The 25201-nt window shown below is 35.3% G+C and overlaps 3 protein-coding genes across 4 annotated transcripts; all 3 read left to right on the top strand.

Annotated features, from left to right (window-relative positions):
- The first annotated feature begins 4035 nt into the window (after positions 1 to 4035).
- LOC125651640 (rho-related GTP-binding protein RhoQ-like) lies at positions 4036 to 5505 on the top strand. Its single transcript, XM_048880330.2, has 2 exons — positions 4036 to 4759; positions 4873 to 5505. The coding sequence occupies exons 1-2, from the start codon at positions 4568 to 4570 to the stop codon at positions 5239 to 5241; spliced, it is 561 nt and encodes a 186-aa protein (XP_048736287.1). The 5' UTR covers positions 4036 to 4567; the 3' UTR covers positions 5242 to 5505.
- Positions 5506 to 10402: 4897 nt separating this feature from the next.
- Positions 10403 to 11869, top strand: LOC125650573 (cell division control protein 42 homolog). Its single transcript, XM_048878968.2, has 2 exons — positions 10403 to 10929; positions 11070 to 11869. Exons 1-2 carry the CDS (start codon positions 10726 to 10728, stop codon positions 11478 to 11480), a joined length of 615 nt encoding a protein of 204 aa, XP_048734925.1. The 5' UTR covers positions 10403 to 10725; the 3' UTR covers positions 11481 to 11869.
- A 9494-nt stretch (positions 11870 to 21363) lies between these two features.
- LOC125652368 (rho-related protein racL-like) lies at positions 21364 to 24988 on the top strand. Of its 2 annotated transcripts, none has more exons than XM_048881514.2 (3): positions 21364 to 21506; positions 23115 to 24241; positions 24399 to 24988. In XM_048881514.2, the coding sequence occupies exons 2-3, from the start codon at positions 24085 to 24087 to the stop codon at positions 24848 to 24850; spliced, it is 609 nt and encodes a 202-aa protein (XP_048737471.1). In that variant the 5' UTR covers positions 21364 to 21506; positions 23115 to 24084; the 3' UTR covers positions 24851 to 24988. The 2 variants fall into 2 exon arrangements, with proteins under 2 accessions (XP_048737471.1, XP_056021404.1); XM_056165429.1 differs by having other exon boundaries at positions 21448 to 21506; positions 23096 to 24241.
- Positions 24989 to 25201: the final 213 nt, after the last annotated feature.

The following is a 25201-nucleotide window of genomic DNA, read 5'->3' as shown; positions in this document are numbered from 1 at the left end:
ATTGTGTAAGTTTCCCGTTCCGGAGACCCGGTGAATGGTAGCTCGTGTTTGGTTTCTGCGTTGTCCGTCTCTGTTCTATTTGCTTTGGATTTGTAGATGTCACAATGTAAGAGAGATAGGTAATGGGTATAAATCATCCATTTCAACAAAATAAAGAACAATCCCCTTGCATTTCCTTTTTTTATAAAAACTCTTTCTGGATTTAAATATGTTTTTGTTTCATTCAATATCTTAGGTATTCATCACTTGATAAACATTAGAATACTAATTATGTACCAGTATCTCGTCTCGTTTTATGCTGTTTTGCTAATGGTTGGTGGTCCGTGTGTAAGGAATATTATACATTTATTGCATGATAGTGAGGGAGATATGAAGATTTATTCACCCAAGAAAAATCATATTCCCCTCGGGCGTTGCCCTCGGGGAATATGATTTTTCTTGGGTGAATAAATCTTCATATCTCCCAAACATTCATGCAATAAATTGTTTATTATATCGAAACAAAGCAAAACTACAAAAGTGCATTTGAAATTGGAGTCCGCTCATCTATACATTGTTTGTAGGCCTAGCTGAGATCGCCCTAACGGTATGTCCACTCCGTCAACGTATTATGATAGAAGGTACAAACAACGAAATACAGTGATATGATAACCAGTTTTGGTATTTCCATTCTCCTTGAATGCTGATTTACTTGCTTGTTTTTGTATCAACCAAAACCAGCCGATTTAACTGTGTATCAGAGACCCGAATATTTTATGCCTTACGAACTATGAAAGTAGAATGTCTTATTGTGACGTCACAATACACTTCGTCTACCTTGACGTTAAATTTACGAGAAATGCACGAGGTTTCCCAAGAGGTAAATATGATAGGGAGATATGATGTTTGAGAGGGAGATATTTATAGGTTATTATATACTTTCAATTTCATCTCTTCTTTTTTCTTTAAAAGTTTGCGGGCATATATCACACGATATATGCCCGGAAACATTCCGGCCCGCAAACATTACGTCACAATCAAATTTCTACGCCGTTAATTTTCAAATTTTTCGTGTTTTTCATCTTTTACTCAGTTAAACCGATAAAGTTATTGTTAAAAATAAAATTATTGTTAGTTTCTAAATGAAATTGAAAGTATATAATAAAAAGGTTATAGACTTTGCATGGGAAATATGACGACCTCGTTTTTTGTCGCGAACGGACCTCGCAAGCTCGGTCCGTCTACGCGACAAAAAACGAGGTCGTCATGTTTTCCCATGCAAAGTCTATAACCTTTTTATTATATACTTTCAATTTCATTTAGAAACTAACAATAATTTTATTTTTAACAATAACTTTATCGGTTTAACTGAGTAAAAGATGAAAAATTTGAAAATTAACGACGTAGTAATTTGCTTGTGTATTGATTGTGACGTAATATTTGCGGGCCAGAATGTTTTTAAAGAAAAGAGAAGAGATGAAATTGAAAGTATATAATAAGAAGTTTTATCATCCCTGAAACGTGACTGTCTAGACCAAGCAGATTACGCGTTGCATAGAATTCTCATACTGATGTATAATAATATGTTTCTATAAGCTTGTTTAATTATTGTGATAACCCGTGGGATTAACATATTATATTTGCTGTCCTTGTGTTACTGGTATTCAAGGGTCTATTCAGAAGGGGGAAAAAAACGAAGTCATCAACTTGAAAGATTCCTGATACACCGTACTAACTGCGAAGTTTATCATAATAAAAGCCATTTGAAAATATATTAAACGTGTGGCCGAGAGCTTAACCTAACTTCCTGATGTTTCTGAATGTTAGCGATACTTTTGGCTGTCACGTCTGTTCGGAGCACGTCTGCTTCTTTTTGATGCCAACAGACACCTATCGTACTATCTTCTTCTCTGTATTCTGACGTTATACTAAAAAGCGCAGTTCAAATACGATAATATACTTTGATGTATTCATACTTGGGTATTTAACCGACACTTGAGCTGCATGTGTTGAATACACGTTTAACCCTGGGTAAACACGGTCATTTAAAGAGGTTAGAAAATGGAAATTCCCAATAATAAATGCTAATTAGAGGTTTGCCACCAATGATAATAACCAGGAGCCTTCAAAACCGCAGGTCTTTTGCTTTCTAGAGACAGACGAACAATGAAGATTTTAGAACCCAGTGCCCTGCGTTCAGGACTTGCATCTTCGTGTTTTGTGTATTATGGTTAAGATGTGTGGTTGTTGTAATAATAAAAGAGTTGCGGTTCAGTTTGTCTAGGGCTCTGACTACCTTTCTGTTGATCTTTAATTGGCACTTAACAACCTATGATGAAGCAAATTTAGAAGTCACTACATTACACATTTATTTGTATGTTGTGGCAAGTTTTAAAAAGCATAAGTTTTATTGCCGTTTACATTGTAAAATATGTTTTATTCATTAAGTGCTGCTACACTTACACTTGACCTTGCTGTGAGATTAGTTTTTGTAACCGAGTTATAGGTGTATAGAGGATGCATTTTGTGGGATGATATTTCTAATCAGTATGCATTTTTTTTATTAAGTAGATGATATATATATATATATATATATATATATATATATATATATATATATAATATATATATATATATATATATCACATATGAATATCTTGAATGGGATATTCATTTGCTTTTCTAACACTCTCGAGTAAGTTGTTTTGCATAATATACAAGGACTTTATAATTATCTATATATAACAGTCCTTTTTGACGCATAAAAGCTCAGCTTTGAAGAAAAATCAAATCTCATTTTATACATCTCATATAGTAAATCACGTCCAACCCAGTTTTACATACAGGCTGTCTCTAAGACATGTATCTAAGACATTGCGCTCAATTTTACGCAAGTTCGCGAACATTTGTCTTTCATAAAAAAATATATATGTAGGACGCAGATTTAGACAAATAATTCCTTCACCAAAGTATGGTGGAAGATGAATCTGGCATGAATATGAAGTTTGTTCAATCAAAATTGTCATTTTGTGTCAGAAAATGGCGGGAAAATGTCATCTTTTATGCTGTCATGATTGTAAGTCTAGGTCATACTGGTTAAATTGATAGGAAGAACTGAATTGCATCAGGATTCTTGAATACTTTATTTTAAAACAAATCTTGGGAAGCAAATGGAACCCTTATCATATGTAATAATTTTCTCTGATTTGCCAGTTTAAAATATATTAATGCCACCACAAAAATAAATGCAGTATGTTTATATGAGAATACATCACTGTACACGATTTCCCCCCTTTTTAAAACTAAATGAAAATGTCGTGTAATATATTTAAAACGGTGAATATGATTATGATATGTAATTTAAGCATTAGTTATGCCGACCATTCTTTTAAAAAAGAAAGATGCAAAAGATTGATGATTAAAGTAATTTTATTTCATAAGAACTTCCATTGATTTTAAAATATCTACTATTATAATGAAGATAACCAAAGCATACATTGTAATTGGGCATTGCTCTTCAGTTTGTAATTGAATTACAGTGAGGTTTTCCTTATAGTCACGTCCGAAATCAGACACATTGAGTAACTTATGGTATATGCACCTTACTTCTTACATTTTTATTGGGAGTATGTTCATTGTAAGCCTGTGAAGGTAGGCAAACCATTTCATTCCAGCAATCATTTCCGTGTACAGATAAAAGCATGTCAGCGAAACTATTTTAACAGAAAAAAACCTTTAAAATGAAAGCAATTCATTATTCATTCAAGGCAGTCATGCACAATTTTGACAACCAGATCTTTCTTCCGCAAATCAATGGACAAAAACTCCTGAAAAACGTTCTTTTTTTCATTGAAGTAAAAAATTATGTTAAAAGGACTTTCCCCCGTTTCCTGACAAATTTGTATTATATATAGTGTAAACCTACATTTAATGAAATTCCTCCAATGTCACTCAACATGGCTTGTTAGGATTCAATTGACCATTTAATTGTATGCATAGCCATAGCAAAATGATAAACACATTCTGATAAGGTTATTCAGTTCGAATAACAGTATTCTATGCAATCTATCTGAGCAAATACACTTTATGTATATATATTTTGGTATTTCAAAACAGTAATTCATCTTAATCTAACGTACGACTTATTGTATAGGGCTCACGGCGGGTGTGACTGGTCAACAGGGGATGCTGACTCTTCCTGGGCACCTGGTCCCGTATATGGGGTCCGTGTTCGCCCGGCCCTACATTTGCATTTTTATTAGTAAAACTTTTTTCATTTGTTCAGAGGGAACGGGTCGTCCCTATGATTTATTTCATTATATATAAGGTATATATGATGTGTCTGTTGCATAAGTGTGTCTTGACAAAAAAAATGTCGCATTTTTTCGCGACAATGACAGCATAACCTCTCGTGAAGGTATAAATTTCAGAAAAAAAGCTATAGAGGGAAACTCGATACTCCCTGTGAAGTTGAAACAAAGAAAGAGAAAAACAATGGTCTACCCCTCCAGGAGATCTTGAATGCCTATATAGCATGTTTTCGTTCCTCTTTAAATCATAATTGTGCCTTCAGCAAGACAGAAGCAATATGGTTGTGTCAAAGCCTGTTAGTTGTTCTGTAGTCGGAGATGGGATGGTCGGTAAATCGAGCCTGATCCAGTCGTTCGTTGGCCAGGTGCCCCCTGACGGATACATGGCGACGGTGATGGAGAAGTACACTGCCGTGGTATCGGTCTATGGAGACAAGTACTTGGTCAACATTACGGATTTTGGTGGAGAGGTAAATACTACTATTTGCAAAGAGTTAACGTGAATGCGTTAATTTGAGTTTTATCATTGCAACCTTTCACAAGAATTACTAAAATTTATATAACAGTCTTGTTCATGTTGTAGTACCAAACAGACTTCACGAAGACAACAAATAGCAGCAGAGAAGTGTTTGTCGTCTGCTACAGTGCAGTAGATCGGGAGTCGTTCAGAAATGTAAAAGACTTCTGGATACCCACCATACGAAATATGAACAAAAGGCAGAACATTATTCTTGTGGCCACACATGTGGACCTCAGACGAGAAGATGACTCCGGTCACGTGACATTTGAGGAAGGCTTTGAGTTTTGCAGAGAGGTTGGTGGACACTCTTTTATTGAGTGTTCTTCGACCGACAAAGTTCGAATCCAGCAGATATTTGAAAGTGTCGTGTCCGCTGTTTTAGTGCAAAAGAAAGGACGATTCCGTGTTATAAAAAGAATTGTCGGACGTTGAGAAAACTTTGAGAGAAAAAGAAAGAGGTTTCGGCCAAGAAACTTACAGATATAAGAGCCTTTTCGTGCTGATATCTGCATCTTCAAAACCAGGGTCTACACCTTTTCGGACGGAGACGTGTGCCACTATTGCTGGGAACGTTTCGCAGAGGTTGATACGGCAGACGGTGCAACAAACGTATGGACTTGCAGAACTATTACAAAGCGATTGTCAAATGATTACATCAATGTACTAAAGTCAGTGAATAAAAAAATTCATAAATTCCGTTATTGTTGAATTTAATGTCCAAAGTGTGGTTGAATGAATTAAAATATGAACACAATAAGGCTTTGTTGAGAATGTATTGTCTTCAGAAGTGTGTTAACCATATTTAGTATTTAATTCGGACACTGAATATTGTCCTCTTAGGTCGTTTTTTATTAAATTCATTTTCCTGCTTCATCACAAGCCAAGAATGATTATTTTTCATAATCTAATATTTACATTTCAATTTTTTTAACCTTCGAAATCTTTACCAATTGAAATGATAGCCATTTCCTCAAGAATGTGAACAATGTTCGTATTAATTTTGATAAATATTTTAACGGATGTGAATATCCCAACAGAAATGGAAGTAAAATGTAAAAAAAAATAAAATTAATTAATTTCATCTTTGAAAACAACAGCAACGCTTTACGCTAGAATACTTTTCCTGACGCGCTAACGTGCTTCACGAAGTATGCTGGCATAAAGTGTCACAGTTACAGGCATACCCTCATGTATTTTTAAAAAAGTAAAATTTCTTTCTTTAATGTGCAGATACCTGTATACGCATGTTAATGATAATTACAAAACACGATGCGGTCATCTTCTCTTTTTAAAAGATTTTTTTAAATACCACACTATGTTACATTTTTATAATGATCATGACTATATTTTCACTATGAAACCAAAAAGTTATAGGAAAAAATGTCACTTCAGTTAAAACTCCCTTCTCGGAACTACTGATTATGCATATTCCAACAAATTAATAGAAGGCATTGCTGTTCTGCATGATTATTTCTAAGTGAATAAAGAGTATTGGTTTGAAGGACATTTCAAAATTTTCTGCAATTTTTAAACATCTGTCTGTATTATTCATTCCCTTCAGATAAAATTGAGCCAAAATTAAATTTAAAAAAAATTAAATAAAAGGAGAGATTTTTTTTGGTAAAAAAAAATCGTGAGAATCGATACGTCTTCCATACACTCGTACCAATGTAAAGCATTGAGAGGAAATCGATTGAAGAAGTAGAACCCGAAAATTTTGTATTTTCAACACAATAGTTTCATTAATGCACACATGATGCCTCATGATAATTTATATCCATTTTTAAGTCCCCATATAAAGTGAACTACATATTTCTGAATAGGTTGTAAAGGGCAATAAAGATATTTTGGAATGTCTCACTCTTCCCCTTTGCAGGGAGGTATGGAAAGTTTGACAACCACCCTTCTTAAATTACAATGAATTCACAATACATGTCACGGAACAGTCCACCTGGGCCCCCTCTAGAAAAGCTCTCCTGCAGAGGGTCATATCTGTTAATTAGCAGAACCCGCTATGTCACTTACTTTGGACCCCAGTAACAAGGAAGTTATAGCATCATTTACTCGTCGCGTTCCCGATTGGTCCAGGAATCTAATCGTGTATCGGAACTCCGCTAAAAGGAATTGGACGTCTAGGCCATAGTACTTGTTCCTACACATAAATTCATGCAATCAATGGCCTCGTTTACTGCTTCCACTTTTTAGATTGTGAGTTGTTGTTAGGAAACCTGCACGTGGAATTGCTGTAAGGTCAATGATGCTTTGAAATAGACAATGTCAAAGGCTTCGAAATGTTAAACTGCATGCAAGTGCTTCTTTCTAAACTGACTCCACCTAGACAGACAAGGTGCTTTCCGTGTGTCTGCCATGCTTTATAAGCAACAAAATATAGATTATTACATGTATTATAATTCTTTTCAACTGTATCAGCTAAGCAATAGTAGGTATGCTTTGAATTCGTTTGTCAGGTTATATTTGTTTAAGATAGATTATTTGATAAAAATGCGTTTATAACATATGTTTGAAGTTGAACCGCTCTATCACAGGTTACCATTATGAAATTAATGGTCATTAAGAAAAGCCCAATTTCCTCCAACCAATGTCTAATTACCTGCGACATTAACAAGCGCTGGGAAATGTCCGGAACCACTAAGATGATTGCTTTTGCCGGAGAGATCAAAACTAAACGTTGCAGTTATCATTTTTTGTCTGGTTAAATCATGGTCACACCTCAAAGTAGAATTAAGCAGAAATGGCTTACACAGATCTATTTTTGCCATAAAATTAGGGCGTCTAAGAACATAAATTTCATTTATAGACTGTAGAGTTGCTTTAAGGCCTCCGAGACGGTAGAATGTATGTAAATAATGGGGTCTATGCATCTTGTACCCCTTAAAGCTTATCTGTGTGTAATGCCATTTCCCACTGCCAATTATTAGATAAAAAATAATGACTTTCTGCACTTGAAACGAAAAGAAATACATGTATTACTAGAACAGTGCAGTTCAGAGAGATAAGTAATTGTTTCACTTTCGTTAGATGTGTGAACTTAATAGAAGTCGTGTTTGAACTAAATAGCAAGGTGCAGAATAGGTTGGAGTGTGTCTAAGGGCCCATATCATTTTTTTGAATTTTGCACCAAACGATGTCATCTACTTGATAAAGTTTGAGCTACAGTACAAATACGTGCTGAGTGCAGCGATTTTTCATTCATAACTCGTCGGGCAATTTCCAAAATTCTCTTGTTGATATAGAGATAGAAGAAGGTCAGATTAGTTCAGATTAGTTTATCTTAATCAAACTTGATATAATACAAATATACGTGTAATATGCAGCAGTGTCTCGGAAGTGAGAAAATGTCTATATTTATTTTGAGAGTCACTGACAGATAACACCGCGATAGCCTTGTGACTTTTGACTTTTTCACAGAAATGTTTGCATATTGCATGTACTGTAAACATGTTTTCTGTAAATTTAAAAAGATAAATCATATTTGTTTTCCGAGTCTTAATAAAGAAAGAACAATTAAAGTTACTATTCAAAAACTCACCAGACAATTGATCGTTATATGCTGTATATTTCTACATATCCGTGACTAGGTATCAATGATCTTTTTTTTAACGCCCCTTTCATAATATTGACGTTGTATATAAATCGTTTATCTCGACTTTGTGTTTTCATTGCTCTGGCTTTTTATAGACTATTTCTGAAATAAACTAAAGCATGTTCAATTTATCGTATTATTTTTCACATATCCGTGAGTGACTACGTATCAACGATATTTATCACAACGCCCCTTTCATAATATTGACTTTGTGTGTAATATTTGTTGTTTTTATTGCTCTGACAAATAAAAATTGTATCTTTATAGACTACTTTTGAAATAAACTAGAGTGTTTAATTGTAAACTGGGCAGGATCCGGTTGTAGACAAACATCTTCACTATATTAGTTAGTCATTAGTCACATGGTCCGGGAGATCTGTTAATACTGGTGCTCTCCGTTACCACGTATAATGCAGGTTGAACGTTCTAGTATGAAATATGTATTTCCATCCTACTTTAATTGAAACTTGAATTTTCTTTTGATACACTTTGCAAACAATAATATATTCTCATTATAATCTCATGTAGGCCTATATGATATGATTTATTTATTCCCAATTGGAACGGGCATAACACTGAACATATGTTTCAAATCACAAATATAATACAGGACTGAGTTCCAGCACACAGTTATATTGTTCATATATGCAATGGACATACTCAATACTCATAATGAATAAGGTGGTGTCATATGCTGATTGCTGACTCAGCTGAAATGAAGACGCGTATGTAACACATCTTGTTTTGTTAATTAACTTGATACAAAGGGTAACGAGAAACAGTGCTATGAAACAAAATTAATTCATTTGTGAAATATTCACTTCCTCCAAAAGCAACATATACAATATCAACAGCAACATATACAATATCAACAGCAACATATACAATATCAACAGCAACAAAAAAAACCTAATATACCTCACATATCTAAATTAACTATTTAAGTCCATGCAAAACACCTGTACCCCTATCCACAAATTAATGTAAAACTTAATAAGACTGTGTCTGTAGATTATAATCTGGGGGTGGGGGGTTAGCAAGAGACGGTGCTATAGGATAATTGGTTGATGTAAAATATCCACTTCTTTCTACTTCAACAGGAGGTAATTCTTACTATTAATGTAATTATCTTATTTGATGATTTATAATAATACTCAGAATGCGTATCTATCTTCCGTCCTACTTTATTACATCAAGGATACACATTATGTATACAACTTTTAGAGAACGCTAATACAGGTACGAACAAGCGCCATCTGTGTTTACCTAGGTGATAATGCATGCACGAAGGCTGTTGATTCCACGAAAAAAAAAAACTTGACCTGATTTCTAATTTCTCGGTAATCAAACAACTTGGAGGAGAAAAATATTTGAATGTCATTAAAAAAAAAGACTGACCAAATCGGAGGTCAATGCCATTGTCAAACTTTGGTATATAGGAACCGTCCGAAGTCTTGCCTTCCGGTCAATGACCTCAGGCTGGGACCAAGCAGTATTAGATGCATTTGGTGGTGATTTTAAAGAGTGTAAATAAAGGCAAATTAAAACTGAAAGGAAATCTTGATTGTTTTCAAGGATTTTTATACTTTATAAGCAGTTAATCCCCAATGCTTAAATAATTGAATATATTAATAGCACCAACTGCAAAACATGTACATTTACCGTATTATATAAACAAAAGTGCAAGGAAGCATGTAAAATCTAATAGTGCCAATCATAGCTTATTTCTGATTTGTAATTTGTTAAAGAATTGCGTAATTAATGCAAAATATAGGACGAAACACACACACAGATTTATATATATATATATATATATTAAATAAAATATAAAGAAAATGTGACGTTGCGTAATTAGTGCAAAAATCTGGGACGAAACAAATAAATATGAATTTTAAACGTGCAACAAAACACATGATTGTAGATAATACTTTTACCGATGTATTGATAGAATATTAATGATAAAGGTATTGCATTTCTTTCTGATAACTCAGAGTTCTAAATCAGAAACTCTCGCGAAATAACGTGTAATTTTTAGTGACATTCGGTAATTGTTTGTGTCTTTCGTCATTAATCCGAACGTAAACGGAAGTTCCAGAATCAGGATTATCGTGAATACGATAGGAAATACAAACACTGTCACACCTCGTTACAAAGGTAAAAATCTATACAGGTAATCAGAGAGCCGCGTGAGCCCGCACATGATTGGCTGCCAGCGAATCCCATGACTTAGACTACGTTTAAAAACTGCGCGATCTTGTCTATTTTTATCATTATTCAATCGACTCTGCGTTCATTTTGTTAAGGGGAATACGATGGTCCATCTAAGCGACATGAAAAAGCCTATTAGCTGCACGGTGATCGGCGACGGGATGGTGGGGAAAACATGTCTGTCGGAGGTGTTCTCCCAACAAACTATGCCCCAGGAGTATGTGTCTACCGTCTTTAATAACTATGCCGGTAAATCCACAGTGGGAGGGGACAAATATGTGGTCAGCATCTTTGATTCCGCCGGAGAGGTAAGCGTCGATTAAGTACTTATTTTCTATATCCAAAGAAAACAATAAAGATTTAGTTTTGCTTCAAGTTTATAACTATGAAGTACATCAAACTTGTTCTTATTGCTTAGATTAATGGGTTTTGTGTGTGTGTTTTTCAGCATGAGTACACTGAACTGCGGTCCTTCAGCTACAAGGACAGCGAAGTCCTCCTGCTCTGTTTCTCGGTGTCCGACAGGGACTCCTTTGAGAGTGTCCGGGAATTCTGGGCCCCTGAAGTCAAAGACTTTCTAGGAAAACGCGTTCCAATTATCGTAGTGGCTACCCAAACGGATACCCGATCCTCCCATGGAGTGGACAGTGTCAGCATGGAGGAGGTCACTCCGGGAGGGGACAGTGTCACTACTGAAGAGGGACAAAAAATGGCCAAAGAAATCGGGGCGGATCGGTACCTAGAGTGTTCCTCGGCGGACTTGCAGAGCGTACAGAGTGTGTTTGAGAACGTTGTACTTACTGCTTTGAAACAAAGAAAAAGAATGGGGAACATTTTCCGCCGAGTGTTAGGACGCTGAACTTAATAGCACTATTACTTTGGTTTCACATTGAAGACGTATACCCCATGCGTCTGTTTCACAACCCTTAGTGAACGAATGAAGCACAGGTCTAAACCAATTAAAAAAAAACCGGTGATCGGACAAAGATAGCGCGCATGATGAACTGACTTGGACTTGACCCAAGCAAATGACCTGAAATGACCACGTGTTACGTGCCGGACTTTGATTGCATACCTCGGTTTGTACTGAAAAAAAAGGTGTGGTATTGGATTTTCCACAGTAGTGTACCAGTTCCTGGTAGAACCAGAAGAAGTGTAATGTCACGAAGACATTTAAATCCATTAATTGATTGTACTCTTGCATTTCATATCCTGATTTAAATAAATGATGCATCTGAGCGAATATGATATGCTGTTTTATTTTTTGTGTACTGTTAAGATATGGTAATATGATGGGGGCGGAAAAGTGAGAAAAAAGTTAACACGATTATCGCGGGTTGATTGCTATGCCTCACTGACTTGTATAAAAAACCGTGGGTTTTTCATACAAACCTGAACACATCTCCGAGTCTGTGTTACGAAGTAAATGTATTTATTTCATTTAAATGTCTTTCATCGTCCTCGTCTTCGCTTTCAACAGTGTGTGAAGCTTTGATGTGAATCATCCCTTCCAATGCACTCACAACACATTTATAAACCACTATAAGCCATTTATTAACTGGTATAAAGTAGTCCAAGGGTAATCACATTTGGGGTTACTAATTATATACATACCGGTGATACAAAGTAGTGTCATTTGTAAATTACAAATAGATCAACGACCTAATTGAAGGCATCGATTTTGATGATGGAGGTTCCGGTTCAGGCAGGAATAGATGTCCTTTGACATATTTCAATAGGCTATGAATAACCTAGAATATTGCTCATAATGTTTAATTTAATTAAATCTAGTACAAGTCGTTACCCTTATTTTTAGATCGAAGTATCAATTTTTACGCTTGATGCCCTGCTGTGATGTATTGGGAAAAATGATTTTCAAAGCTCACCGATTCGTGTTTTCGTTGCGGTTATTATCATATCAAAGAGTCGGGTCATACAATCCAATTTAGGTTAATTCGTTGTATGATTCTTTTATCTAACATTTCAAAGAGACGGTCAATACAATCCGTTTTAGATTTATTTATCAAATGGTCTTGTTTACATAATGTATTAAAGATTTCGCTAATTCCATCCAGCTTATAAATGATACAGAATCCATACTGATAAAGATAAACATCAAATAATTATTTTAAAATGGATGAGGAAATTGAGCTGTTTGATAGAGTTTTAACAATACTGCAATGCTTTCGGCGATGAACAGTTTGAGTGTCTCTTCATACACCCCCTCCCAAATAATATCGCCTTCCTTTGTTGAAATTTACCTCCGCCCTAAACAATATTTCAGCTTTTGACTTTTTTGCTGTTGATTTTTTTTTATCATTAAAGATAGGTACGAACACATTGTTGACGTTTCAATTCGTCACATTTCTCGCACATCCGGACCCATTTATCAACAGGGGTATTGTAAGGTTTTCCTGAGAAAATTATCTAATTGTTGAATGATTGTGCTTAAGAGTTTTTCTTAATGCGATGTGCACGAGTTTCAATATATAGCTGCCAAGAGTTTAGGTGAGAATGAGACGAACATAGAGTGTAACGGGATTGTAAGCAGACGGCATGGAACACCAAACAGTTAAACACCCGGCGTAGGTGGGCGATGAGAGATGAAAACGTATCTCTGGGATTCGATGCAGAGTGCCATCTTTTATCCAGTGCCAAAACATCTTCTAATTATCTACAGTTTACTTATAGATTCCTCCTGCGAAATAGAAAAAGAATCCCGTTATACACAAACATATTTTAAATGAAACAGTCAGGAAAAGCATGGGGAACATTTAAATTCTTTGTGTTATATTTTTGGAGTTTCATTCATCCAAGATGCTATTTGCAGTTTTGTATACAAAAAGCACAATCATAAAGTTAAAGTACAGCTTGTCATACTGTTTCGCTGCCTATAGCGGAACTCTTTTCTGTAGGAGCCAATAACAAATGAAGGTAAACCATAAATAAAAATGATTGAGTAAGAAGTTTTATTGCGGGCGTATTTATGGTTGTTAGTAACAGATTTTGTCTCTTGGTTTTTTTTTTCCGTCTGCGTCTCCTGTGTAGATTCTGGTTAGTCCTCTGTTTTGTCAACATTTGGTGTAGGAGGATGGGTGATGGATTGTAGATGTCGAAGCGACATTTCCATTGTAGGCATTTATACACGGTCTATAGGGCTTAACAAGGCTAATCATTGATCTCTGGGTTTTTTCTTTCTTCATTTGATCAATTACAAAGAGAATTAACAATGACAAGAAGTGTGGTAATGAAATTGGGACGTTTTATGAATTATTGAAAACAATGAAATATATTTTTAAACATTAAATCATTTGTCGATTGATAAATATCGTAATTTGCGGGGGTCGTAACTGTCGTTAATTCTATGAACAACTTGCTGTGTCGTTGACTAATTTCTAAAATTTTCTAATGAATTAGATGAATACATACACACTTGTAGTTTGTTTGATAAAATGACACCTGTATATCGGAATACAATGTAGATTTCAAATTCTACTACAGATGTCATGGAATCAAACGCATAAAATAAAACATGCCATTCAATTCATGTATGTTTTGTTTTTTAAAACCTAATCGTATTCATTGAAAGGATTGATGCAAATTACAGGAACACTCAAAGGACTACAAACTGAACATCTATACTTGTAAGCAAGCTAATTTAATGATGTTCATTTTTACAACCACTTGCGCTTATCTGCGAAAATCTCGTATTATTTTTTAAAATTGAGAGAAAGAGAGATCCATCAAAGTCTTTTCCAGCTGACCTGCAGTTGTTTTTGTTATTGGTTTGACCAGAACATCGACCTTTTCTACAAATTACAAGGTTGTTAAGTCTCTCATGTTTTGAGTAATTTGCATAATGATTTGATAAATCGTATTTCACACATTGTTGAGTTTATGTGCATGACTCCTGAGTGACTTTTATTTACAGAATTCATGGTAAATATATAGAATTTATATTTAGCATATATGTTTATGAATTTGACACCATACATCAACAGACCTCCTGGTGTGTGTTTTGTTAGAAATAACCAAATTTGTGATAAAAGATAAAGCGCAGATAGTGTAACTGTAATATAAAAGAATCATAAAAGGCCGTCAATAGGAATCATTTATGATATATCGACAGAAATTACTCTTGTTCAGCAGTACATTTAAGGATATGTCTTTTTGAAGATGCTCTTTTTAGGGGTAACTGTAAGTTTAAGCAAACGTTAAAAGTACAACCCTTCACAATTTACACCGTGAAGATTGCAGGTGAAGAGTAATATATGGATATATAAATACCGATCATTACCAGTTTTTGTGATTTCCAAAGTGGCAAACTACAGATATGACATTGTCAAGGTCTCTTGTAATAAACATCAAGACTTCTGAAAAACACAGATAACAGTGATTCAACCGAAACGAGAGAAAAATATTGCCACTTATCTGAAGACCTTGAGAGAAACTGTTGAAAGTTTACTGCAAATACTGATAACCACCACGGACTCTGCACTGACCACTGCAATGGTAAGTGTGTGATCGTGGTCATTATCGAGTCGGCTTTCAAAACAGTTTCAGAAGGTCACGAAAACTTCAAAGTCATATAAACAGCACAACAGGGTACTAGAGATCTTGCAGACTTTGGACCGGCCACTTCTATGGTCACTTTGAGTTGTCGTGGACATTATCAAAGACAATTCAAGGTGAAATAACATAAAACTTTATTGAAAATCTGGAAGTGTTGCCTATTGTATTTGTTTTGTTCACCAGGAAGCAAGGCATTGCGTTATCTCCCTATTAATTCTTTCAAGGTTGTAGAACGTTTAAAAACAAAGAGCTTTAGAAGATTTCAAAGACAAATACGTGAACACCACACTACAAACACATCCTTCTGGAATCTGAAAAATGCAGAAAAGGGTCTGCAATCCCTCAATAGAAGGAAATCATTTCGTGGTTTATTTATCGCATTAGTTGATTTCAGTTAAAATTCGAATTTGTGGCAGCGCATGCGTAAACACATATACACTTAAGTGAATACAATTTAGTTAAATATAACGACATTTGTCAAAAACATAGTCCGGATGAGCCATGACATGTGGTCTGGGTTCATTATCTTTTATTCGCAAAGCTTTTATTTCCCTTTTCTTTATAGAATCTTTTAAAATTGCTTTTGAGGAATAAATGTCTAGCATTGTCATGTTTACGGATTCGCATAGTCATGGTCGTTCATCTTTCTATACGAAAGTGACATTAACGTTATGTGACCCTGGGACCCTCCTGGCACAATAAAAAGTTATGACGAGAAACACCCTGTCTTTTCCAGTACCTACAGCAGCATAGAATACAATGGTGTTACTATGGGACCGTGGTAAGCCGATACGTTGATGATCCCGACCCTTAATGATGGCGAGATTAAGGTAAAATTCGTCAAAATGTGGGACAGTCACCTTAACAGAATCGATCACTTTGTTCTTAATGTTTGTTTATGAAGAGTCAACTACCTTGGTCCTTGTTACAATCACTGCAGGTGCTAAAACACATACGGCTGTGTTCAAAGCCAGCCGTAAATTAAAATCTTAAAGGTGTCAAGCTGTTTACACGTCCTCTCTTCTGCTGCCTATTGAAAGTAAACCACTTGATAAATGATGGCGATTGAACTGTGCTTTCTTTACAATTGGTTTACCTGGTCGGTGCGTTTCACACAGAAACACCCGTATAAGGTTACACGCGTGAGTCAATTAAAATAATTAATAGTTTGGTATATTGCTCAATTGCTTAGCCTAGTAAATCGTTGTATGCTGTTACGAAATACAATATAATAGGACACTGGCCAATCTGCCATGAAATTGATGCAAAGACAAGTAAATTTACATCAAGTGAGGTTTATTTCATCTTGTTGGAAACTTGTTACATGGTTAACATACTTGTACTTGAACTTTCACATTTTCGCCCACACTTGACCACAGTGATAACAGACGAATCGTTTTTACATCTTTAGATCTTTTTATGAAAAAAAAATTATTTATGAAATGTCAAAAAAGTGTTTTATCATGATTGAATAAAAATAGGAAATCTGGGATGACATTGCATTTGTATAGTTTTTGTTTGTTTAATATGTGGAGACTTTCAGACACGCGCAGAAAAAAAAATCATTGTCAAATCATTAAAAGCAACAGACGGTACTTTATCATTTCTAAATGTGTTTGATAAGTGTGGATTTTACCATTTCAAAACCCGCATTTCTGGAAGATTTTTACAAGATATCATGTAGGTATTATCCCATCCTCTGAAATAGCAAAACTTCCAATATAACTCCATGAAAAATGCTTTTAGCTATTTGTCGGCCTGGAACATAGGTTCACCATTTTCTGTGTCTTAATTTATCAGTTTTCTGCTAGCTCAGCTCCTTTGGCTACAATTCTTGGACATGGTTTGGTTAATTAGCTTGCACGTTGAACACATATACTCCGTTCTCGTTGTATCGACGTAAATCTTGAAAATCAGGTACACGCACTAGTTTTTATTTTCAATGTACTTCTCTCCAGTAATGTAAGAATTTACAGTTAATTTTTTGGGTACAAATAAATTTCCATGACAAAGTGGAATGTCTTTCAAAATTTTCTTGCACTGCAATATGAAGAGACACAAGTGTAACATGAAAAGTTACAGCTGACGAAAAAATATAAAACTCTTTTCTAAAGGCAACAGATAAAGAGTTAGAATGAGATGGATCAGTTACCCCTAAGAGTGCAGCGTACCTCGTCAGGTGTCGACTAAGCAGTGATCACAGAAGGACACCTGTTGCACATGCGGATTTTCAGGCTGATTTTAATCTATCCTCCTCAGACAATGTCTTTACATTTGAGTGAATTTGTTCTGATGATCAGGTTCTACACGTGGTAATTTTTCTGCTCATTTGTACAACTGTAGCAAAAGCAGATTCATATTCAGTTATAGACTTCTGAAAATATATATATCGCTCTCTCCTACGATTTACGGTGCCGTGGGGATCCGGGTTAGAATAGGTCCTCAGTACCACTTGCCTTTCGTAAGAGGCTACTAAGTGGGGCGGTCCTTCGGATGAGACCACAAAAACCAAGACCTTGTGTCACAGCAGGTGTTCCCCATCTGCTCAAAGGTCTTAAGCGCCGAGCATAGGCCTAAATTTTGCAGCCTTTCACCGGCAGTGATGACGTCTCCATATGAGTGAACTATTCTCGAGAGGGACGTTAAACAAGATACAATCAACCAACGTATGATCTATGGACTTCGTAGTGGATCAAAATATTAATCATCATTCCACGATTGTATAGGCCAAATCACTCTTTAAAGAGAGAACTTTCTGGGAAGAAAAATAAATGTCCAAGAATTAACTGCCAAATCACCCAGAGTCAAAATTCTTCTTTTTTTAATATTCTAAGTGCACCGGTTGATATATATCCTCCCAAATTTCAACTTAGAAAATTCAATTTACATTGGAAATCATCGCTGTTAAAAACAGATAACTGTACAAGCTAGCAGTGTCTGATTTGGATAAAGGAAGTATGAAGATACCGATTAGATAAAGGAAGTATGAGGATACCGATTAGATAAAGGAAGTATGAGGATACCGATTAGATAAAGGAAGTATGAGGATACCGATTAGATAAAGGAAGTATGAGGATACCGATTAGATAAAGGAAGTATGAGGATACCGATTAGATAAAGGAAGTATGAGGATACCGATTAGATAAAGGAAGTATGAAGATAAAGGAAGTATGAAGATACCGATTAAATAAAGGAAGTATGAAGATACCGATTAGATAAAGGAAGTATGAAGATAAAGGAAGTATGGGGATACCGATTAGATAAAGGAAGTATGAGGATACCGATTAGATAAAGGAAGTATGAGGATACCGGTTAGATAAAGGAAGAATGAAGATACCGGTTAGATAAGGGAAGTATGAGGATACCGATTAGATGCATAACATACACCTGTACTACTTTAATATTGGTATCATAGAAGTATGAATTGTATTGATTACTTAAATATTGATATCATCCCGTGGGGATCCGGGTTAGAATAGGTCCTCAGTACCCCGTTGCTTGTCGTTAGAGGCGACTAAATGGGGCGGTCCTTCGGATGAGACCGCAAAAAACCGAAGCCCCGTGTCCCAGCAGGTGTGGTACGATAAAGATCTCTCCCTGATCAATGACCATAAGCGCTGAGCATAGGCCTAAATTTTGTAGCCCTTCACCAGCAGTGGTGACGTCTCCATATGAGTGAAATATTCTCGAGAGGGACGTCAAACATTATTCAATCAATCAATATTGATATCATAGAAGTATGCATTGTATTGATTTCTTGAAATTGTCACCAATTTACAATATTTTATACTATAAATCTACAATTAGAATATGACTGTTCAAGGCCATTTACCAAAATGGACAAATATTCTTTTCTTTTGACAAATTATTAGATGTCATTCCCTTGTATTACAAGCATACGTTGTTATTATTTTGGAAGTATCTTATTTCGGAAATTGTCCATCGTCATGCTAAGTTACCTATAACCAGTATTTGAAATAAATATTTCGAATGTTTATATGATGAAAACATTCTGTTTAAGAATTTATAAGAATTGCTTATCATCATGAAAAATTATCTTGATATTTGTTGTTATTTCTATAAACAGTATTAGGAGGACCCTATGCTATGTTTGTAAAGACTTCCACGATTAGTAAGAAGAGAGTGCGTTTTCCCTGAGGGAGAACTGAAGAGTGAATAGCAGACAGAAAAAAGTCCTTCAAGCAGCAACGTGTAAATATAAGTATTTGGCCACAACTAGACATTGCTAAACTGAACTTTGTAACCGTAAATCGAGATGGTCAAATTGAGGTTATAATTTATGATATATATAAATATGCTAGTAGCGAGTAGGTTTATATGATCAAATTGTGGCCCTCCATTTTGCGTAAGGTCACAACAACAAGGACTTCTGCGTAGGAAGGAAAGTCACTATTGTATCTCTGTAACCCACGAATCAACTTTTTAAAAAAAAATACTAATATTGATCCGGTATTTACGTTTTTCTTGCAAAAGGAAACGGAGAGATATATCTACATATTGTTCCCATCATACACACAATTATCTGTGAATGACACTTCCCATTATACTCGGTTTATCAGATCCAGGAATCCTGCAATGCGATTTGATATTGATAAGATCTCTGAAAGTACAGAGCATCCTAAGTGTAACGTGTTTATTATCAATGACAAAAGGACACGCGTATAAGTGATAAAACAATGAACTTTCCCATTATTTCCTAGAGAGATCTCATTCTTCTCTTATCCGATCTGTTTAATCTAACAATTATTATGGTGAACCTCATTTTTCTGGGAATCGGCAGTGGTCATGGTATGCAATATGATTTCTAGCAATTTGAAATAGTTTCTCGATTATTTATTAGATAAGGAATCTTGTCTTGGAATGTACAAAATTTGCATATCATCATGAAATTAAAAAGAAATCAGATACTCTCATATTTGTTGTTGTTTTCTCTATAAATAAGAGTCGGTTTGTTATCTTTTGGGTGAAGACTTCCACATTCAGTAAGAAATGTGAATCACGGGAATGTGAATGGATGGTAGGCTAAAAAGTCGTTCAAGCGGCAGATTGTACATATATGGTTGTAAGAAAACGTTCTGAATATTTTCATAACCTTGACGACAGAAACATTTAACTACATGATTTACAAGAAAATAAAAATAGCTAAAACTGCATGTTAACACGGAAACAATGCAAAACTTACAGTAGTAATTTCAAGACTATGAATACTTTTAAAAAATGGTATGGAAGACTGTGAAATCGTTTGTTCAAACTTTTTTTTTTATTGCTAAGACGAAGATCTGTCCTGATTTTTTTTCCATTCTGAACTAAAGCTGGAAATGTTCGTATTCATACTGACATTCAATGAAGTGCCATGATCAAACCAATGATTTGCGTTTTTATCATCGATTGTTGGTTGTACATTGTTTAACGTCCCGCTCGATAATTTTTCAGACGTCACCATTGCCGGTGTAGGGCTGCAAAATTTAGGCCTATGCTCGGCGCTTGTGGCCATTGAGCAGGGAGGGATCTTTATCGTGCCACACTTGCTGTGACACAGGGCCTCGGTTTTTGCGATCTCATCCGAAGGACCACCCCATTTAGTCGCCTCTTACGACAAACAAGGGCTGCTGAGGACCTATTCTAACCCGGATCCCCACGGGATTCATCGATTGTAATTCGTATTCGTGTTGTATATCAAACTACTACATGTGTAGTAAATTATTATTTGCTTCAGTAGGATTAAGCTAGTTCTTCTCCTTCCGGTTTGAAAACTTCCGGTTGCTGCATTTCTTGGTAAAAGTATATCTTGCATACTTGCTAAATCAATTAAAGTAAGACATCAATTGTCTTTCCTGTAAATATCCAACTATCCTTTGCAAAATGCGTATTTTATTCCTTTACTTGTATACACAGTACACCTGGCTCTGAAATTGGTGTGCACAATGTTGAAGTGGACGGATTTACATACTAGATATAGGTTACATCATAATAGAAGAACTCCTTTCTATCATTGTTACCTTTCACTTACTTTTACTCACACATATCCATTCATATACAACAAAAATTCACCAGGTGTCACAAAATGAGGGTGGCGTTGTTTGAGTTTAATATTATTGTTATTTTAGAACGGACGTGTATCCTTATCTGCGAATTCTGAGATGGTTTTCTACCATGCGAGTTATCGGACTAGGTATTCCAAAAAGTATCAACATAAATAACACCAATTCTAATTCAACACGGGAACGAGATTCTTTAAATTCTGCTCAGAAACAAAGGAAGTGCAAACGGAAGTAAAAAAGGATGTGATATGGTAAATATCGAAATACTTTGGAGTTTTCTTTGATATATCTTCTTGCTTTCCTATTTGTGTGATATTGTTCATTGAAATACGTGTATATGTACGGTGTATATTATATTTTGTTATGGAATAAATATTTCTATGAAATAACACGAGTGTTCATATACTAAATATTTCACTTATTATACTTTATGTATTGAATAACTGAAATGTTGCCTCATTTTTCTGTCACCTCTTTGCTTCCATGTAATCCATGCACCACCAAAAAGAATTTGGTTTGCCTACGTGAAAATGCAAGTGTGCACAAATAAAAAACAAACAGCGCATTTATCTGAAGTGTTTATATATCATATCTACTGGTGTTGAGAATTAATATTTCTTGTAACCTCTTAACTCGTATGAGATAATATTTCAATACTAACTGGGTTTATTTTTTTTTTTTTTTTTTGGTTAAAGATATTTAGATCATAGATAGAAAAAATGGTGGGAAAAATATTCTATTTGCAACTTTGTCATGATATCACTATGTATGTACACATGTACTTATTGACTTTTTTAATTTTCTTGTATTGAAAACTTACTTTTCTAAATATCAATTTTATCAAAGTATAACAAACTCAACTTTTAAAACAATCTGCATATTAAACATGCATTCTTATATTAAAGAAGAAGGGAAAACAAAAAGAAAAATATATAACAGTTTTATCTCAACATACACTGGATGGATTAAGTGTACCCATCGATAACCCGTCTTTAACAACTCTATAAGTAGGTGAAACCACTTACACTTGGTAGCCAGACAAATTCATTACACCTATCAATAATTCACCTAAAAGTTTCCGGTACAAACCTATAACGCGAGTACTCTCTAAGTTACAATCAAATTATCTCGAAGATGTGCTCAGTGTCAATCTACCATCTAACAACAATGTATCAAGAAAAGGCTCTGAACACACTCCCTGACATTTTGCAGATGAAACAATTTAGCCCACTTCCGAGAAGAAAAATGTTCAATACCTTGAGTGTTGCTACTCTCTAGAAAACAGCTGCAAGTTTGTTACAAATTATATCCAAATGCTTTCGATATCGAACAAAACACATCTGTACAGTGCCAAGACAATAACAGTTTTTTAATTAATTTTCTTTTTGCAAAGAAAACATGAAAAAGATTAGAAAATCATGGAAATATTTGTTATTACAAAATAAATGAAACCAAAAGCACTACATGTACCGATGAATATCGGAGTTCTAATATCAATACAAGACCAGAAGAATTTAAAGCACTATTTTGTGAAATATTTAGTACTGCTCGTCTCTTCTTTCTTGACGAGAAAAAGATAGATAAAATAATGTAAGGAAATAGGTCAAAATACATGAAACTAAATACAATACACGTATAGTACATGCATAACTCAACATCAATGGACAGTGGTAAACGAATTATTAAAACGTCGGAGCGAATCAAAACGGTTCACGAGTACGGTCGGGTGAAGCGATTGCTTGCGAGAATATGTTGCAGTCTCTTTTTCCGTTTACTGTTTTTAATATTTTATTACTATTGATGATGCTGAAATAAAATGAAAATAATACATCTTTTGTAGTTTTATTGACGATTTTCAGTACACGCTCCAAGACATCTGCGTTGAATGGTCCTGGTAGCAGAGATGAAAGTCACACACTTGGTGACCCAGATTTTCAGCACCAGAATCCACTTTCTCGTACCTCCTATGTTTATGAAGTTATTTCATTAAAACGTGTCAGAAAACCACTGTACCCTAGCTAATTAAAACGTTATCCGGTACACATAAACACCACCCAGTCTCAATGGTTCTGTGGATGGGATACTCTTGGCGACTCCATGATGCCCCTAGAACGTTTATATAGTCATCGCTGGAGACACCCGTCTATTTGTTTAGTTGTCCGCACATATATATGCGCGTATGTTAACATTGCTTTGGGTACAATACACCAGCGGCCACTAAGGCTTTCATTCATTAAACAATATTAATTTCATTTTGCTGTGTCCCATCTGTTTGAAGATATAAATTTATAATGATATGTAGCTAGGTGTAAACTTTCTCATTATTTTTTCTCCGACACACAGTCGCAAACAGAAAAACGTTAAAAAAAATATCGAAGTGTAGCCATTTATTGTTTTGCTGACGTATTTCAATTTATAAAAAATAGTTTTATTCTGCCTACGAGTTTTACGGTTACACACAATCACTGTGTCGTCATTATGGTCATATCCTCATCATAAATACGTATATACAAGCCATCCAAAACCTACACACCGTGCATAATCCGCTGGGTACTTTATTCGGACAACAAAGCCACGCGCTTCACGGAACTTAGAATAGACGAAAAAAACGAAATCCTGCAGAGGTGTCAATCCAGGAGACTAAAAGACAAACAGAGATTAAAGACACTACATTGATCACCACCCCAGAAGTTCACGATATTGCCAAGTGCGATTTCTGTTCACTATCCCAGAGAGTTCATGTTATTGACGAGTGCAGCGAGGTGCTCGAGTATTTAAACCCACATGTCGGTCTGATGAGGAGCAGTTGATGTTCAGTTACTGAGGAAGATGGTCGTGTCTGGAGAGATGACTTGTATACAGTGCACGATAGTGGGAGACAAGAAGGTGGGGAAGTCCACAATCAGTAGAGGTCTGTGTGAGACTGAGGGGGTTCTGGACATACACATTAACAACTACCAGTCTACAATCTTTGACAATATTGCCGGTAAGTTTTCAGATGCATTCATTAAATCAAAACAACTATCATTTCAGTTCGTGTCTAACAGGGAAAAACAACTATCATTTCAATTCATGTCTAACTGAAAAAAAAAACCGCATAAAGAAATAGAATTTTGTCTTAATTGTATATTTTTCTATTCCAGGAACAACCCACTTTGAAGGAGAAGATGTAACAATAAATTTATTTGACTGCTCAAGTGAGACGGAACATTCTGCAATCAGAGAATTTGCTTACAAGGACAGCAATGTGTTCATTCTGTGTTACAGTGTGGTAGACAGGACTTCTTTAGTGAACATCAGGGACAAATGGATTCCAGAAATTCGAAAATTCCTTGGCAAAAAATTTAAACTGTTGGTGGTAGGGACACAGACAGACATACGTGATTCCGTGTGTCTGGACCAGGACCCGCCAATCAATAAAACCGAAGGTGCTGACTTTGCGCGCCAAATTGGTGCGGACTATTTCATGGAGTGTAGCTCCACATCTCCGTCCACTTTTTGTGACATTTTCAAACATGTGGCCATGATCGGCAAAAAGACAAAACGAAGGCGATCTCCTGTAAATCTAGTTCGAAGACTGCTGGGTACAAATTAGAGATACGACCTCAAAAACTTCTGTTTATTCTAGTCAAAATGCATTCCTCCTGTGCTATTTATGATTATTTTCAACTTGTGATACTTTGTTGCTAATTTGCATAAACATGCTAAAAATTAAAGAAATACAAAAATAAAAGTTTTTGATTTCTGTTATTTGTGGAGAAGCTGATATCAGGTTTACGCAACGAAGGCTGACTTATGGTTCCGTCAACTTGCTGTATGATGAGGGACCTAAACTATAATTTATTCGCATTTTTTGTTATCCTGCACCATTGATAGTGACTCTGCTGAAGTCGTATTACGCCTTCCTAATTTTATACAAACACGGAAGATCGTAATACGTAATTTA

This window comes from Ostrea edulis, chromosome 5, assembly GCF_947568905.1.
Source record: "Ostrea edulis chromosome 5, xbOstEdul1.1, whole genome shotgun sequence".
Lineage (NCBI taxonomy): Eukaryota > Metazoa > Mollusca > Bivalvia > Ostreida > Ostreidae > Ostrea > Ostrea edulis.
Note: the sequence above shows the minus strand (reverse complement) of the source record. Positions and strands in the feature narration are given on the sequence as shown.

Excerpts from the sequence above, each read along its gene's own strand:
- LOC125650573 (XM_048878968.2), top strand. The coding sequence starts at position 10,726 with ATGGTCCATCTAAGCGACATGAAAAAGCCTATTAGCTGCACGGTGATC. Across the intron at positions 10,930-11,069 it reads TCTTTGATTCCGCCGGAGAG|CATGAGTACACTGAACTGCG; the intron begins GTAAGCGTCGAT and ends TGTGTTTTTCAG.
- LOC125651640 (XM_048880330.2), top strand. The coding sequence starts at position 4,568 with ATGGTTGTGTCAAAGCCTGTTAGTTGTTCTGTAGTCGGAGATGGGATG. Across the intron at positions 4,760-4,872 it reads TTACGGATTTTGGTGGAGAG|TACCAAACAGACTTCACGAA; the intron begins GTAAATACTACT and ends TTCATGTTGTAG.
- LOC125652368 (XM_048881514.2), top strand. The coding sequence starts at position 24,085 with ATGGTCGTGTCTGGAGAGATGACTTGTATACAGTGCACGATAGTGGGA. Across the intron at positions 24,242-24,398 it reads AATCTTTGACAATATTGCCG|GAACAACCCACTTTGAAGGA; the intron begins GTAAGTTTTCAG and ends TTTCTATTCCAG.